At 34.4% G+C, this 15,367-nt stretch overlaps 1 protein-coding gene across 1 annotated transcript; it reads right to left on the bottom strand.

Annotated features, from left to right (window-relative positions):
* Positions 1-234: 234 nt before the first annotated feature.
* On the bottom strand, positions 235-1,019 carry LOC109184844 (classical arabinogalactan protein 5-like). The gene has a single exon (XM_019334895.1). It carries the CDS (start codon positions 897-899, stop codon positions 489-491), a length of 411 nt encoding a protein of 136 aa, XP_019190440.1. The 5' UTR covers positions 900-1,019; the 3' UTR covers positions 235-488.
* Between the last annotated feature and the right edge of the window lie 14,348 nt (positions 1,020-15,367).

Here is a 15,367-nt window from a genome sequence, read left to right as displayed (position 1 = left end):
GACCTATCCAAACATAATCTTCACACTGTCATTACCGAATATCAAATTTTTCATAACTCAATGATTTAATGATTTAGTGACTAAACAATGACCAAATACCCTGCACATAATTATATACAAATATAATCTCTACTCTATCGGTAGTCTCTTGTCCCAAAACCCCATTGTTTTTCTGTTCCAACAGTAAGAGAGATCGAAAGGATAATAAAGCATAAATAAAAATTTTCATCGAAATAATGATAATAAGAATAATATTAATAACAATAGTAATGAACAACCATGAGTCAACAACAAATCAACGCAGATAATGTAATGTAATATGTCCTCAATCTCAATCGCCACCACCGATAAACACCGCCGCCGTCAAAACGCGGAGCAATAAACACGAAAGTAAAAAATAAAAAATATATAACTAAGTAAAATTCCTAAATCATCCAACTCCGGTGAGAATGTGACCGAAAACTCAGTCAACTCGCAGATCGGAGAATTTAGAACAGCAGTGAGGCGGCGAAGAACGCCACAGCGGCGGATCCGGCCAGGGCGACTCTGTTCAAAGCGGCGGCGCTGGGAGGAGAGGCAGGAGACGAGCCGGGAGCCGAAGCGCCAGGAGGAGAGGCGATGGAGGTAGGAGTAGCAGGAGCGCCGGCGGGAGACGAGGCGTCAGTTGGAAGAGCCGGTGGAGAAGACAGCGGTGAGTCGGTAGGGGGGGAAGCGGTCGGAGCCTGAGTAGGAGCGGCGACGGGAGTCGCAGTAGGCGTCGCAACCGACTTCGGAGGAGATGCAACCGGAGAAGGAGATTTCTTCGGCGAAGCAGCCGGCGAGGCTCCCGGAGCCTGAGCCAAAGCTGATCCGGCGACCAAAGCGAAAATCATGGCAAAAATCACCCGTGAGCAAGCCATCTTTCTCCTTTTCTCGCTGTAGACCCAAACACTGGAAGGAAATATAGATACAGATAATTGTATGTATATCTTCAGAAACAAAATGCAGACAGACTGAAATGTTGGGCAGCACAAGATTGGGGCTAGGATGCTATATATAGGCGGGAAAGGAGAGAGAAAATATAAGGATTTTTCAATTTTTATTTTCCAAGGTCGGTTTAGAAATAAGCGTGTGTTTTGTTTATGAGTTTACCTATTAGGAATAATAATCAAAATTATTGTTATTGTTTGGTTGATAAATTTCTATAATCTAGTATCTACTATCTACTATCTACTATATTAATAAGAGTCCAAGAGAGTTAGGCCTATAATGGGTAGAAAAAATGGCGGTCAATTTTTTTTAATCAAATGAATAGCTCAGATGGATCAGATTTTAATTTTTTCTTAAGATTTACTAATTTATCCTCGATGAATATGATTATCCGTTAACTTTTCTGTTAAATATTATCTTTTCCGTTACTTTCTGTTAGTTCACCATTAACTTACTCATTGATTTCAATAAGAAAGGTCATACGTTCGAACCTCATCCTAATCAAAATTGGCATAATTAGTCTTATTAAATTAAATAATAATTTATTAGCTACAAAAAAAAAATACATATGCATTTCTTTAATTTAGAATTATGTGTCTACAATGTCGTTATTCAAAAAAAATTATTCATCATCAATAAATTAAATAAGATAAATAATTTCATTAGTTATATTGTTTTTATTTTTCTCCAATATAAAAATTATTTACATTCAAATTCATGAATTGATTATGTTCGCTACATTGTCCTTACAATGTCTTTACTAAAAAAAATTATTCATTATCAATAAATTAATTAAGAGATATAATTTTATTAGTTCTATTGTCTTTATATTTCTCCAAGTAAAAATTCTTTACATTCAAATTTCAAATTCATCAATTGATTATATTCACTACATTGTCTTTTTTTTTTGTGCACTATTTTTTAATTAAATATCAAAATTATAATACAAAATAATGCTATATAGTTATTTACCAAGTATTTTATTAATACCATGAAATTTTTTAAAAATATTAATAAAGCCAATCATATTAACTATCTGAGGGATTTGTTGACAAAGAGAGTATTCAAATCACACAACAAATTGAAGTGAGAATTATCTCGCAATGTCCTTGTTTTACAATCAGCAGTTAGCGTTAGCGGATTATATTAGCGAATTTGACCAGCGAATTATATCAACGGTTGGTAAAAAGATATTTGAAAAAAATTAGCTGTTGTTTAGATTAACAAGTAAAATGACCTAAGGGTATACATAATAATAATAATAATAATAATAATAATAATAATAATAATAATAATAATAATAATAATAATAATAATAATAATAATAATAATAATAATAATAATAATAATAGTTTTAAAAATATATAATTAAGTCAATCATATTAACTACTTGAGGGATTTATTGAGAAAAAGAGTATTCAAATCACACAACAAATTGAAGTAGGAAACTACCTCGCAATGTCCTTGTTTGGCAATCAGCAATTAACTTTTCAATATTAGTATATATTTAATGTTTTATGCCCTAATTTTAATTTACTTTCCCTTATGTCCCGTATTTGGTTTCAACCATACATATACAATTATTTTATTGACAATTATAATCAATCTTGACTATATTATCTTGCATTTGTAAACTTAGAATTGCCTATTTAAATACGTACATTTAACATTCAATTATCTATGCACGAACAATTTCAATATAATCTTGTCTTGATATACTTTAAAGTACTTATTTTAAAAAATATTGTGCATTACCCCAATCGCGCAATGCGCGTAAAAAACTAGTATTATTATAAGATTTGATTATCTCCTTAATTAGAAAACCAATTTCCTAATAAAATAAGAGTTTTATTTCATTATTCCCCTCCTATTTGGTAATTTAATTTTTAAGTTCGAATTATTGCTTTTAGATTTTTATTTTTATTTTTATTTTTGTGTTCATATTGGTTCTTTGAATGTCTTTATATTAGAATAAATTGTCTTGATTTTTTATTCTTGTATTTTTAAATTTTTTATTCCTATTATATAATCATACATAACCATTGATAATCATTCCAATTCCACCTTACTACCAAACATGCAAAATAATTTTACCAAAACTCATTATCATTACCGGTATTTGATTCCGATTTTGATTTCTATATGTGAACCAAACATACCCTTATTATTTATGTGTAATTAGGTCGCTAACCATTAAAAAAATGTGTAATTAAAATATGTGCAATTGAAATATTTTTCAATTTTGTTAGTAGAATCTGATGATATTACTTACATGTTATGTACTAAGAATCGTCATTTCCTATGTCATATTAGTTGAGATGAAAGGTTGAAACGTTTTCAATTGTACTTATTTTACTTGTTTGATGATTTAATTGCACACTTATTAAGTTTAGTGACCTAATTAAAAAAAAATAAATGTTTATTGAATGCTATGTAGTATATGTTCATATTCTCAACCTACTGAAACACAAAGAGCTAATAACGCCTCCACTGAGACTCGAACTCATAATTTTCCAAATGAAAATCCAACCCAGATATCATTGGACCACATAGTCCTGGTATATGTTAATTGACCTACTTGACATTAGTTTTTAAACTTTTTAAATTCTGTACTGTAGCTAATCATTGGTTGACAACTCAGCAGCGCCGGGTCTACGGTTGACGCCGAGCTGGTCAAGACTCAAGACTTCTTTTCCGTGTCGAGCGGTACTGATTGTCGAGCGTCCACGTATTCTGGAAAGTGATCCAACGGCTGAGTGCGAGCTGGGCAACGCGGTGAGAGATTATATACTCTGATCGTTGTTTAATTTTTTTTTTTGAAAATGATCGTTGTTTAATTTAATTTAATTCAATTAAAAAATTTTCCGGTTACCGTTATGATTTGCACGTTTCGAGTGGGCCATTGTAAAATAGAAAACATAGGATTTTAAATTTTATTTTTTGAATTCTTTTTGGGGACTAATTCTCGGCAATTTATATCTTACTCCACGGCGCGCGTTGCACTGTGCGCCTAGATGCAAAACGACGTCGTTTTAATTTATTTTTTTTGAAATTCTCCGCCACAATGAATGACAGTAATTTTTTCTTTAAAAAAAATCCGCTGTTCAAAAATGTACATAATGTTATACTATAATACACATAATTGTATACATGAATGTACATAATTATATAACAAAATATACATACTCTTTTTAAAAGATAATACACATAATCTAACATAATACATAATAAACATAAACTTTTAACATAATATACATCAACTCTTAACATAATACACACAAATTTTCTGATTCGGATGTACATAATTGTATAAAAAGAATGTACATAATTGTATAAAAATGTATATAACTGTATGAACAAATACACATAATTGTATGAACAAATACACATAATTGTGTAAACAAATACACATAATCCCAGCAACTTCCTACCGCGCCTCCCAAAACGACGTCGTTTTGGGAGGCGCGCGGCGCACAGTGCTATGTGCGCCGTGGTGTAGGGTATAACGATTACTAATTCTCCTATATTAATTTTAAAAAAGTGTTTAGTTTTAATTAAAAATTTAAATGTTTTTTTTTTGAAAACAAAAATTTAAATGTTAGTTAAATTACATATGCAATATTCATATTTATGTCTAACAATTTTAAGTTAATATTGTTGTTGTTGTTGTTATATATATATATATATATATATATATATATATATATATATATATATATGGATGCACTCAGGTGCGAATAAGTGCTCAGGAGGGAAATGCGAACGAATCAGCGCGCGACACGTGTCCAGATCTAATAACTTAAAAAAAAATGCGGTAGCATTTTCGTAAATAATTGAACATCGAAGTGCAAGTAAAATCACTTACAAGTGCACCTACTTTCACCTATAAGTGCATGTAATTTTGCCTTGTTAGCATTCACTTTCCGCAAACATTCATGCACCTGGGTGTGCTTATAACTATATGTGCAACTATTTATAACTATAGGTGCAACTACTTATAACTATAGGTGCACCTACTTTCACCTATAAGTGCATGTAATTTTGCCTTGTTAGCATTCACTTTCCGTAAACATTCATGCACCTGGGTGTGCTTATAACTATATGTGCAACTATTTATAACTATAGGTGCAACTACTTATAACTATAGGTGCACCTACTTTCACCTATCAGTGCATGTAATTTTGCCTTGTTAACATTCATTGATCTGAGTTCAGCGGGTAGTAATACCCCTGAAAACCACTCGCAAACATTCATACACCTAGGTGCAACTACTTATAACTATTTGTGCAACTACTTAGAACTATAGGTGCAACTACTTAGAACTATAGGTGCAACTAAGTATTGATGCTCAGTGTAAATTTTTACTTGCACCTATAATACATTTTACATGCACTTGTAATACATTTTACTTGCACTTCGATGTTCAATTATTTACGAAAATGTCACCGCATTTTTTAAAAAAATTAGTGTTTCTCATCCATTAGATCTGGACATGTGGACGAATAGAATTCATTCCTATTTCGCGCCTGGGCGAAGCATTCGCACCTGAGTGCGATTATATATATATATATATATATATATATATATATATATATATATATATATATATATATATATATATATATATATATATATATATATATATAGAGAGAGAGAGAGAGAGAGAGAGAGAGAGAGAGAGAGAATTTGACAATTTCATCTCTATCTCTAAAAGTAAAATGAAGTAGTGAAAAAAAATTCGCCCAAGTGTGAATACATATTAATAGAAGGAAAAATATTAATAGATTTGTCAGATCATTACTGCAAATGAGAATAGCAATATGAGTGCATTTATTGTGTTCACATTTATTGATAAAGTTTTATATTTAATATACTTTATGTATATATTTATTTAAACCTCAATTATAATTAATTTGACTCCACACACACACACACACACACACATATATATATATATATATATATATATATATATATATATATATATATATATAAATTAGATTTAAAATAAATATAGTTCTCACATAAATAATCCTTTTCAAATGAATAAGTTGTTGGTGGAGATTTTCGACAAATATTGCAGGATATTTTATTTACAAATTTTATTTAAATACGTTAGCTATATAATTAAATTAGTTATTTCAAATTCAAATACAAATAATAATACAAGTAACAATAAACTTTAAAATCAACATCAGCATATAATAATAACATAATTAAACTTTTAAAAATATTAAATATTACATTGTATAATTATACTTACATTTTTAATAAAATTAATTTTGTTTAGTATCATAACATTACAAAAATACTTATAAATTTTTATTCGTGCATTTTCGTGTTTTCAAACACACTCTTACATGGCGTTTGGTTGGAATGATTTTAAATTCTCTTCCCACTTAATTCCCACCTAATTTCAAAGACCATTAAATTCTGTAGTTTGGTTGGAGGGAATTGCAATTCCCCCATTTTCATGGAATTAAAATCCCATGTCCCCCCTGGGATTTTAATTCCTGGAAAAAAAGATTGTGATGAGTCAAAATTATCCCTTCCTTTTTTTAACCTAAAATTAATGTCTAACAACAATAATGGACATTTTGGACTTTATACTACTTATTCCCTTTCAATTCACATGTATACCAAACATTGGAATTGAAATTTCCAGTAATTCTATTTCTGTCAACCAAACACTGAAATTTAAATTTCAACTTTATTTCCAGTAATTCAACTCCCATGAAATTACAATTCATTTCTTACATACTCCCCTCCAACCAAACGCCCTGTTAATGAATTTTAGACACATCATTTATCAATATATAAGGTATAAAGGGAAAGACAGATCATGTGATGATAGATTAGGGTTGGCATGTTTAGTTGAATTAAAGCTAATTATTAGGGTTAGCTTTTTCCAAGGTAGTACATGGTATTCTTAATTTTTTATATGATAAAGTTTAATTAATGACGTAGTTGAAGGGGTCAAGTTTGGAGTGGGTGAGCTTAAAAGTTAAAGAAAGACTCAGACTTGCGTAAAAGCAACCAAGTATACGTTGTGTTTGTCTTTTTGCAGGAAAGAGAAATGAAATTAAAATAAAAGAAAAGAAAATTGGTTGGAATTATTCTCCACACGTTTTACGTTGTATACTATTCAAAGACAAAAGAACATCGTATCAGAAACGGTGAAAAACAAAAAAACAAAAGCAAAAGCAAATTGAGAAAGTAAAAACCTGCTCACACATTATTGGACGACCAAAGAAGAATCTGGAGAAAGCTAGCTGGGGTGAAAATCTTTTGCACCTTCCATATCAGTTCGAATATAAATGTAAAAAGAAATTGTTTTTTTTTTAATAATTTTAAAATTATATCCAATCACGTTATAAAAAATAAATTAATTATAAATTGCATGGCATATGATATAAGAGCAATCTCAATAGTATTAATTTTTGAATTACAGTTGTGTGAGACCGTCTCACGGCTCTCAATTCGTGAAGCGGGTCGAGTCAATATAATTTGGGTCATAGTTTATAGGTAAAATCAATACTTTAAGCATTACCAAACACATCTTATAGCTTATGAGTAGCTTAAAATAAGCTATATAATCTCATAAATAAGCTCTGCCAAAGAGAGCATATGTTTACCGAATGATAGCAGAATTGTTAGCCCGAGTGGTTAAGACAATAGTTGAACCGAATGGTCAATATGAACCTACTCGAGAGGTTGAAGGACCAAGCAGTGAAGCTGCCCCACTAGCTAACATTTTGAGCAATTCTCCAACCACTCGAGAGGTTGAAGAACAGAGTGGTGAATTGCCTCGAGAAGTGGAAGTTGGCAAGTTATGCCCTGGACCCGTGTCCACAATGCATTGTGGACACGAGCCCAAAACGACGTCGTTTTTAAGAAAAATGCGTCATTCCAGTTAATTTTTTTTTATCTTGCCGTTAACGGCGTTAACGACGTTATTCGTTTTTGCCATTATGAATGTACAGTTATGAGATTATGAATGTACAGTTATGGCATTATGAATGTACAGTTATGACATTATGAATGTAAGTTATAAAATTATAAACACAGAATTCTGACAGTATTAACTTACAATTATGAACATATAGTGATAAAATTATGAACATTGAGCTCTAAAATTGTGAACATGGAGCTTCGAAAATTATGATTTTACAATTATTGAATTATGAATGTACAGTTACGGAATTATGAATGTACAGTTATGCAATTATGAATGTACAGTTATGCAATTATGAATATACAGTTATGGAATTATGAACACAGAGCTCTGACATTATGAACTTACAATATGAACATATAGTAATAAAATTATGAACATAGAGCTCTAAAATTGTGAACATAGAGCTTCAAAAATTATGAAGTTACAGTTATTGAATTATGAATGTACAGTTACGGAATTATGAATGTACAGTTATGGAAGTATGAAGGTACAATTATTGAATTATGAACATAGAGCTCTGACATTATGAACTTACAATTATGAACATATACTCCTATAACGAATCTGAAATTAAAAAAAAGGAATAAGGATCGAATAGGCCATTGAACTGCACACTAAAGTGTAATTAGGCCATCGAACTCAAAAACAATGCAATTGGGTCCCTGAACTATACAAAATCATGCAATTAGGTCCAAAATAACTTGTTTACCTGAAATGCAGGTTACCAATTTTAAAAATAATTTATAAATATATTTTAAAATAAAATAATTAATTAAAATTATATAATTTAAAAAAAAAAAACTAAAACTAAAACTAAAACTAAAACTGCCGGAGACGAATCGTCTCCGGCAGTTCTAGTTTTTTTTTTTTTTTTTTTTTTTTTTTTTTTTTTTTTTAATTTTTTTTATTTTTAATTTAACTAATTTTTTATTTAAAATTATATTTAAAATTTATTTTTAAAATTGGTAACCGCCACGTCAGCACAATTTCAGGTCAACAAGTCATTCTAGACCTAATTGCATGATTTTGTGTAGTTTAGGGACCCAATTGCATTATTTTTGAGTTTGATGGCCTAATTGCACTTTGGTGTGCAGTTCAGTGGCCTATTTGACCCTTATTCCTTAAAAATAAAAAAAGAGAGAGAGAGAGAGATAACAATGCCTAACGACACTGTTACCCGTGTCAAGCATGCATGCTGGACACGGGTCCAGAGCATAACGATTGGTGGAAGTTCAAGTAAGCTCACCTCCCACTAGGGCCGGCCCTGAGGGCGGGCAAGATGAGCACCCGCCCTGGGCCCAACGTTGGGAGGGGCCGCTAGCTTTGTTTTTTTTTTTTTTTTTTTTTTTTTTTTTTTGATGAAGTTAAAAAAAAAAATGATTGCATATGCAAAGATTTGAATCCATGACTTCAAAATTATTTATTAATTTTAAATATACTTAATAATTACAACCATTTGATAAACTTAGCTTAGTTAATAGATGTATATTAGCGAACATTGAATTGGTTTATAATTACACTTCATATAGGGGCCCAAAGCTTGAATGGGCACTACTCCAAGACTATTCTAAAATGTTTTTTTAAAAAAAAAAAAAATTAAATAAAATTACATGTTTATAGAAATTCAAAATTATCATTTAATTATTTTCAATTAACCCATACAATCTTTTAACTTCATATATTAAGGACCCTTATTTTTATTTTGCCCAGACCTATAAAATAATAGGACCGACATTGCCTCCCACACCAACCATTTGAGAGGTTGTAGAACCAAATGGTGGAGGAGACCGAACTACCTCCGGTGTACCTGAAGAGTAGTTTGGAGATGAAGGCATCATTCCAGAGTCCGAGTCTGATGACTCATCTAACTCTGGTTGAAACCGAGAAGCACCAATTGGTATGAGTTCTGATAACTTGTTTTTTGTGAACTTTGTACATGTATAAACTCCGAAAGCTTCTCAAGTTCCGAGACACACCTTTGCTGCTATTGCTTCCCAATTCGTTGACTTTGCTAAGGAATAGAAGAGACTCATGCGAAGGGTACGCAAAGTAGTACGTAAATCCGTCAAAGAGACTGCTGAGACTAGATCAATTTTTGTTAATGAAGTAGCTGCTACATGAAAGGTGGCTTATTCGAACAGTCGTTCAACTGAGCCGTCATCTAATGCTGATCAAGAATTTAAAAATTCGATGGTTGAGTCTTTAACCTTCATGGAGATGACGGTGAACAAGATGATGACCAATGTATCTCACATTCTAGAAGACCAAGCACGGATCATCAACAACTAGCGTTTCATTAAAGATGACACAGAAGAAATCAAGGATGATATGCGCGTGGTCACTCAAAGTCTTGGTGATCTGCATGCAAAGGTCTACATATAAAACCATGGAATTTCTTCCCCCCGTTGCTACAACGCAGATAGTGATAATGCCAAAAATATGGGAAAAAGGGGGAAACATGCCAAGGGTTGCTAAGTCAAGAATTGCGAGGTCAAGACTACAACAAAGGAAAATGAGGTAAGACTACCATCACCCCGAGTGGTGAAGTAGTACCATTTGTACCTTACCAGGAAGAAAGTGGTAAAAGGTTTCGAGGCAAAAGCCTTCCTATCTGGATAAGGAAGTGAAGCACCAGAACAAAAGCAAAATACATAGCTAACCGCAACCGAGCCATTGAAGCTCAAAACAAGCTGGATGAAGAGAATGAGCGTGAGAAGAAGAAGATAAAGATAGAAGCTGACAAGGCTGCTAAAAGCTGACAAGGCTGCTAAAGAAATCCAAGAATGCCTGACATCCTACTAGAAGGGCACATGGAAGGACTCGGACGAGAAGCTTAAAGGCATATTATTCAATGTTATGAAGGATAGTGGAATCACCCTTGCATATGGGATGACGAATTCCGAGTGCATTAGATAGTGGATGTTGGTTTCTAGACTTTTGGAAGTCTACCGGGGGTCCAACATAACCAGGAAAGTTGATGAATCACCGAAAAATATAATATAAAAGTAAATAGAAACAAGAATGTTACACAATGATTTTTACGTGGAAACCGAAAAAGAAAAATCACTGGCATTTTTGGACAGTGCCAAGCCTATAAATTCACTATATTTTTGTAGGATAGTTTGTACATGTTGTATGGATGAAGCTATTTTTGTACATAAAGAGGGAGTCTTCTTGTTGAGAGAATGGAAGAGTGATATGTCTTGTGTGAGGAATAGTGATGTGATGAAGATGAATCAGAATGTCCTCATTTCCTTTTGTCTTCCACGTAGCCTTTATAGTAATAAGTTGAGTAGTGTAGGTTCCCTACCATTAATGAGTATGATAATGGAGTTTAATGGAATTTATGAGTGATAATGAGTTTTAATTGGATAGCTAGTGGTTTTTGAGAGGTTTTACGTTAGTTTAATAGGATTTTTAATAGACAATGGAGGTGTAATAGTGAGATAATAAATGAGGTATTTATAGGTAGTTAATTAGGGGTTATGGGTAGTAATGGAAGAATAATGGCTAGTCAATGGGTATTTTAGGGAAATTTAATAGGGTATTTATTTTGGGGGTTATAGAGGGGTTTAGGTGGTCCGACCGGGGCTAGGTGGTTCGACCCGGTTCCCATACTCGGTATCCATCATTAGTCCCTCACTTTCCTGTGTCTCGCGAAGCATGATATAGGAAAGTATTTCGTCTCGCCTCAAAATCAACTTTAACAGTCGAACAAAATTTTGCCGACTCATTTTTCAAGGAGGTACGGTTGATCGAATGCCAACTCTTTTTTCAGGACTCCGGCCAACCCATCCGACTCCAGCCTTATGCCTTCTTTTACCCACTCATTTTTCAAGGAGGCACAGTTGACCGAGTGCCGACTCCTTTTTCTGGACTCCAATCAACCCATCCGACTCCAACCTTATGCCTTCTATTCCCCACTCCTTTTCAAGGAGGCACGGTCAACCGAGTACCGGCTCTTTTTTCAAGACTCCAGTAAACCCATCCGACTCCAACCTTATGCCTTCTTTTCCCAACTCATTTTTCAAGGAGGCACGGTTGACTTAGTGCCGACTCCTTTTTCAGGACTCCAGTCAACCCTAATTCCGACCTTTCTCCTAACTTCTTTTATTTCCTATTTTCAGATGGCCGATTGCTGAATTTTACTACTGAGAAAGAGAAATTTTAAGAAACAAAATAAGAAGCATCTGCACGAGATGCGTACCCTTGAAGGGGTATGGTCCGGACCAGTTAGCAAAATTATCTATTCTAAGTTAGTTGATTGCGTAAAAGTCCCTCCGTGTCTTCCTCCATGTTCTCAAACTTGCATAAATTCAAAGAAAACTAGTAAAAGTTTACCAATTGCCCTGCGTCTGGGGGTGACTGACTACTCAACATGGCTTGCCCCGAGCATCATTTGTTCATTTGAGGGTCGCTCATGACCCCGACTCCTTAGCTTTTTGATAGATGAGTGAGTAGGGTTCGTCCTGAACTCATACTTAGGATTCGCCTTGAACCCATATTTTTGTAGATTTTGGTAGGTCGGCCCTCGACCTAATCCCCTTGGGTTGACGAGGTTTTTTTTTTTTTTTTTTTTTTTTTTTTTTTTTTTTTTTTTTTCTTTTAGTGTTTCAAGTACCATTTGGGGCTGGCTAAACCCGTTTTAGTAGGGTTCGCCCTGAACCCTTATTTTTGTAGATTTTGGTAGGTCGACCCTTGACCTAATTCCCTTGGGTTGCCGGGGTGTTGTGCTTGATTGTTTCAAGTACCACTTGGGACTTGCTAAACCTGATTGACTCGACCGGCTACTTTATTGACCAGGAGATTTTTTATTTTTTATTTTTTTTATTTTTTTTTTTTTTGAATAGGATATGTTTCTTAGAATGTGCATCATAAGATGCTAAGCTACAAAATAAATCACCGAGTTGAGAACACCACTCATATGGTTTTCCCGGAACTCTTTCCGTGAAGCAATCTACCACTGCTCATTATTTCATGCGAGTACACAACCAAGAACTGCTAGAAAAATGCCAAATGATTCATGGCCCTGAATTGAAATTGTCATGCATCAACCCATATTTTACCACGTACTCTAGTGCCTGATGATGTGATTTTGCAAGTGTTCACATAGCTTCTGCTTACTCCATGCCATCACAATTGCATTCTGAAATCTGCTACCCTTGTAGAGATGACAATGTGCCCCGTCCCCGACGGGGATCCCCAATCCCCGCCCCACCCCGTCCCTGATTAATTTTTATAAATATATATATATATATATATATATATATATATATATATATATATATATATATATATATATATTAAAACTTAGATTTTATTTTTAAAATTTAAAATTTTAATTAAGAGTTGACGGGGATGGGGAATCTCGTCCTCGCCTAATTCCCCACGAGGATGGGGATGGGGACTATTTTCAATTCCCCGCCAGGGACGGGGACGGGGTATACTCTCCGCCCCCGCCCCGTTGCCATCCCTATACCCTTGCTATATGCCTTTGTTGCTTACTAAATTTTTGTACATTCCCCTTCAGCTTGCCACGCATAACATTGCATGCAATTTTCCCTATAAAAAACTCCAAAAGATTGCCATTTATAGCTGTGCTTCTAGATGGTTCACATGGGCAATAAAATTTTCATGCTTAAAACTCCATGCATTCTTCCTCAACCTGCCACGTACGCTAAGGTTTTACACTCATCAATTTCTAGTTTCCCACATCCATCCAAGTGCTCATGAATATCAAAACTTTAGCTCGCATGGATGCACCACTTTTCTCACCAAACAAATCAATTTCAAATTTTCCTTGTTTGAGGAATTATTATTTGAGTGCCATATTTCTTTCCATTGGACTTCTACGTACTCAACTCCCATCATCTTTCTTTTAACTTCCTTTTCATATTTATAAGCTTAGTAGAGGATGAGAAATTCAATCAATATAATCCATTTACTTTCCACTTTGCACAACATAAAAATGGAGTCTGGAATTCTTGATTTTGTAGCACGTATAACTTGCTTTTCCTTATTCTATAGAAGACCTTACTGCCAAAGATGGAGTCAAAGTTGAATTCGTAGATGGATTATTCATTGTGGCTGAAGATGAACCTTCTACAATATAAAATGATTCTAAATTAGCAGCTGAGTGTAGGTGGTTGATGGTGGCAGTGGGTAGTCCTTTCCGGCGAATGAGACTCCTCCAGTGATAGACTCACAACTAATGGCTCCACTCCCTGCTTCGTCGCACGCGACTGAACCTTTTTTCGTCACGCATCTTGGGTGGTCAACAGATTCTATTTGTGCGTCACGAGTTGGATGCCCAGAGGTGGAAGTCTACATGCTCATTCTTTACCGACTACGTCCTTGTTGACTGCTGACCTTTCTTTTTTATCAATCCCAGTTTGCATCATAATCGTGAATCGTATTCCGGTCAATCCGACAGCAAGTTGGGATTTTGAAAGCGATCACACCGAGGTTATTACTAACATAGTTGGACGATACCTAATGAGAATTCTCCAGGCCGGTCTGTGAATTTCAAGCAGAAGAGTGGGATCAGCTTGCCAGAGTTTAGATAGATGAAGATGGTAAGCCTATGAAGCTCTTCGATAGCCCAGATGTTGGCTTCTACTTTACTAAGATGGATGATAACTTTTATATCACCAATCCTCAATTGATCTCACTGATTCATTTGAATGTTGGTAAGGTAATGGAGCGGCTGCCCCATATACAGTGTTGGTTTTGAATTTAATTTGTTATGTTTCCATTCGCATGCTGAGGCTGTTGAGTCCCTCAGTTTTGCTAATGGTGTGGTGAACGAGAGAGGAGAGGTCAGAGTGAACGTGAAGGAAACCGTCAAGCGAACTATCACCGACGACAGATTCTTCTTGCTCTTTCTTTTCCGGCAGCTTCTTTCGCATCGCTCGGCTCCAACCCAATTTCTTCCGATTGAAAAGTTTTGACACCGCGTCCGAGTTCGACTCGAGATGAGTCGAAAAGAGACCAATATCTGACTCGCTCTGCTGTGGCGTTTAGCTTAAGGTCGATTGGCGGTCGCTCGGGGTTGCGCCTGTGTCGCGAACGGCACAAGTGCTGCATCACAGCTGCAATGGCGGCTGAGGGAAAGGAATCGACGATTCGGCGGTGGCTGCGTCACTCATTCTCTATCCTCATCTTGTTGACATGTATATTTGAAGATGGTTGTTGATACCTGCTTCATTTTGATAAATTGGTATTTGCATACTGGAGTTACTCACTGCATCATCACTTCAAATTTTTTTAGCATAAAAAATTGACATACAAGTTGTGCCTACATATGAAAATTGGTAGAAATAATTTCGCAAGAATTTGTGCTGGCTTTTTGAAGATCTTCTGTCCTTCACCACAGGCTATCTCGACCGTAGAAGCCAAACTCTGTCCACGGGAGTCGCAACCGCAATGCCAACCGCCAAA

The sequence above is a fragment of the Ipomoea nil genome, unplaced genomic scaffold (genome assembly GCF_001879475.1).
Source record: "Ipomoea nil cultivar Tokyo-kokei standard unplaced genomic scaffold, Asagao_1.1 scaffold1286, whole genome shotgun sequence".
In the NCBI taxonomy this organism is placed as follows: Eukaryota; Viridiplantae; Streptophyta; class Magnoliopsida; order Solanales; family Convolvulaceae; genus Ipomoea; species Ipomoea nil.
This window is presented reverse-complemented; position numbering and strand designations above follow the sequence as displayed.

What these genes read in the sequence shown, in the direction of transcription:
- LOC109184844 (XM_019334895.1), bottom strand. Translation starts at nt 899, where the DNA reads ATGGCTTGCTCACGGGTGATTTTTGCCATGATTTTCGCTTTGGTCGCC.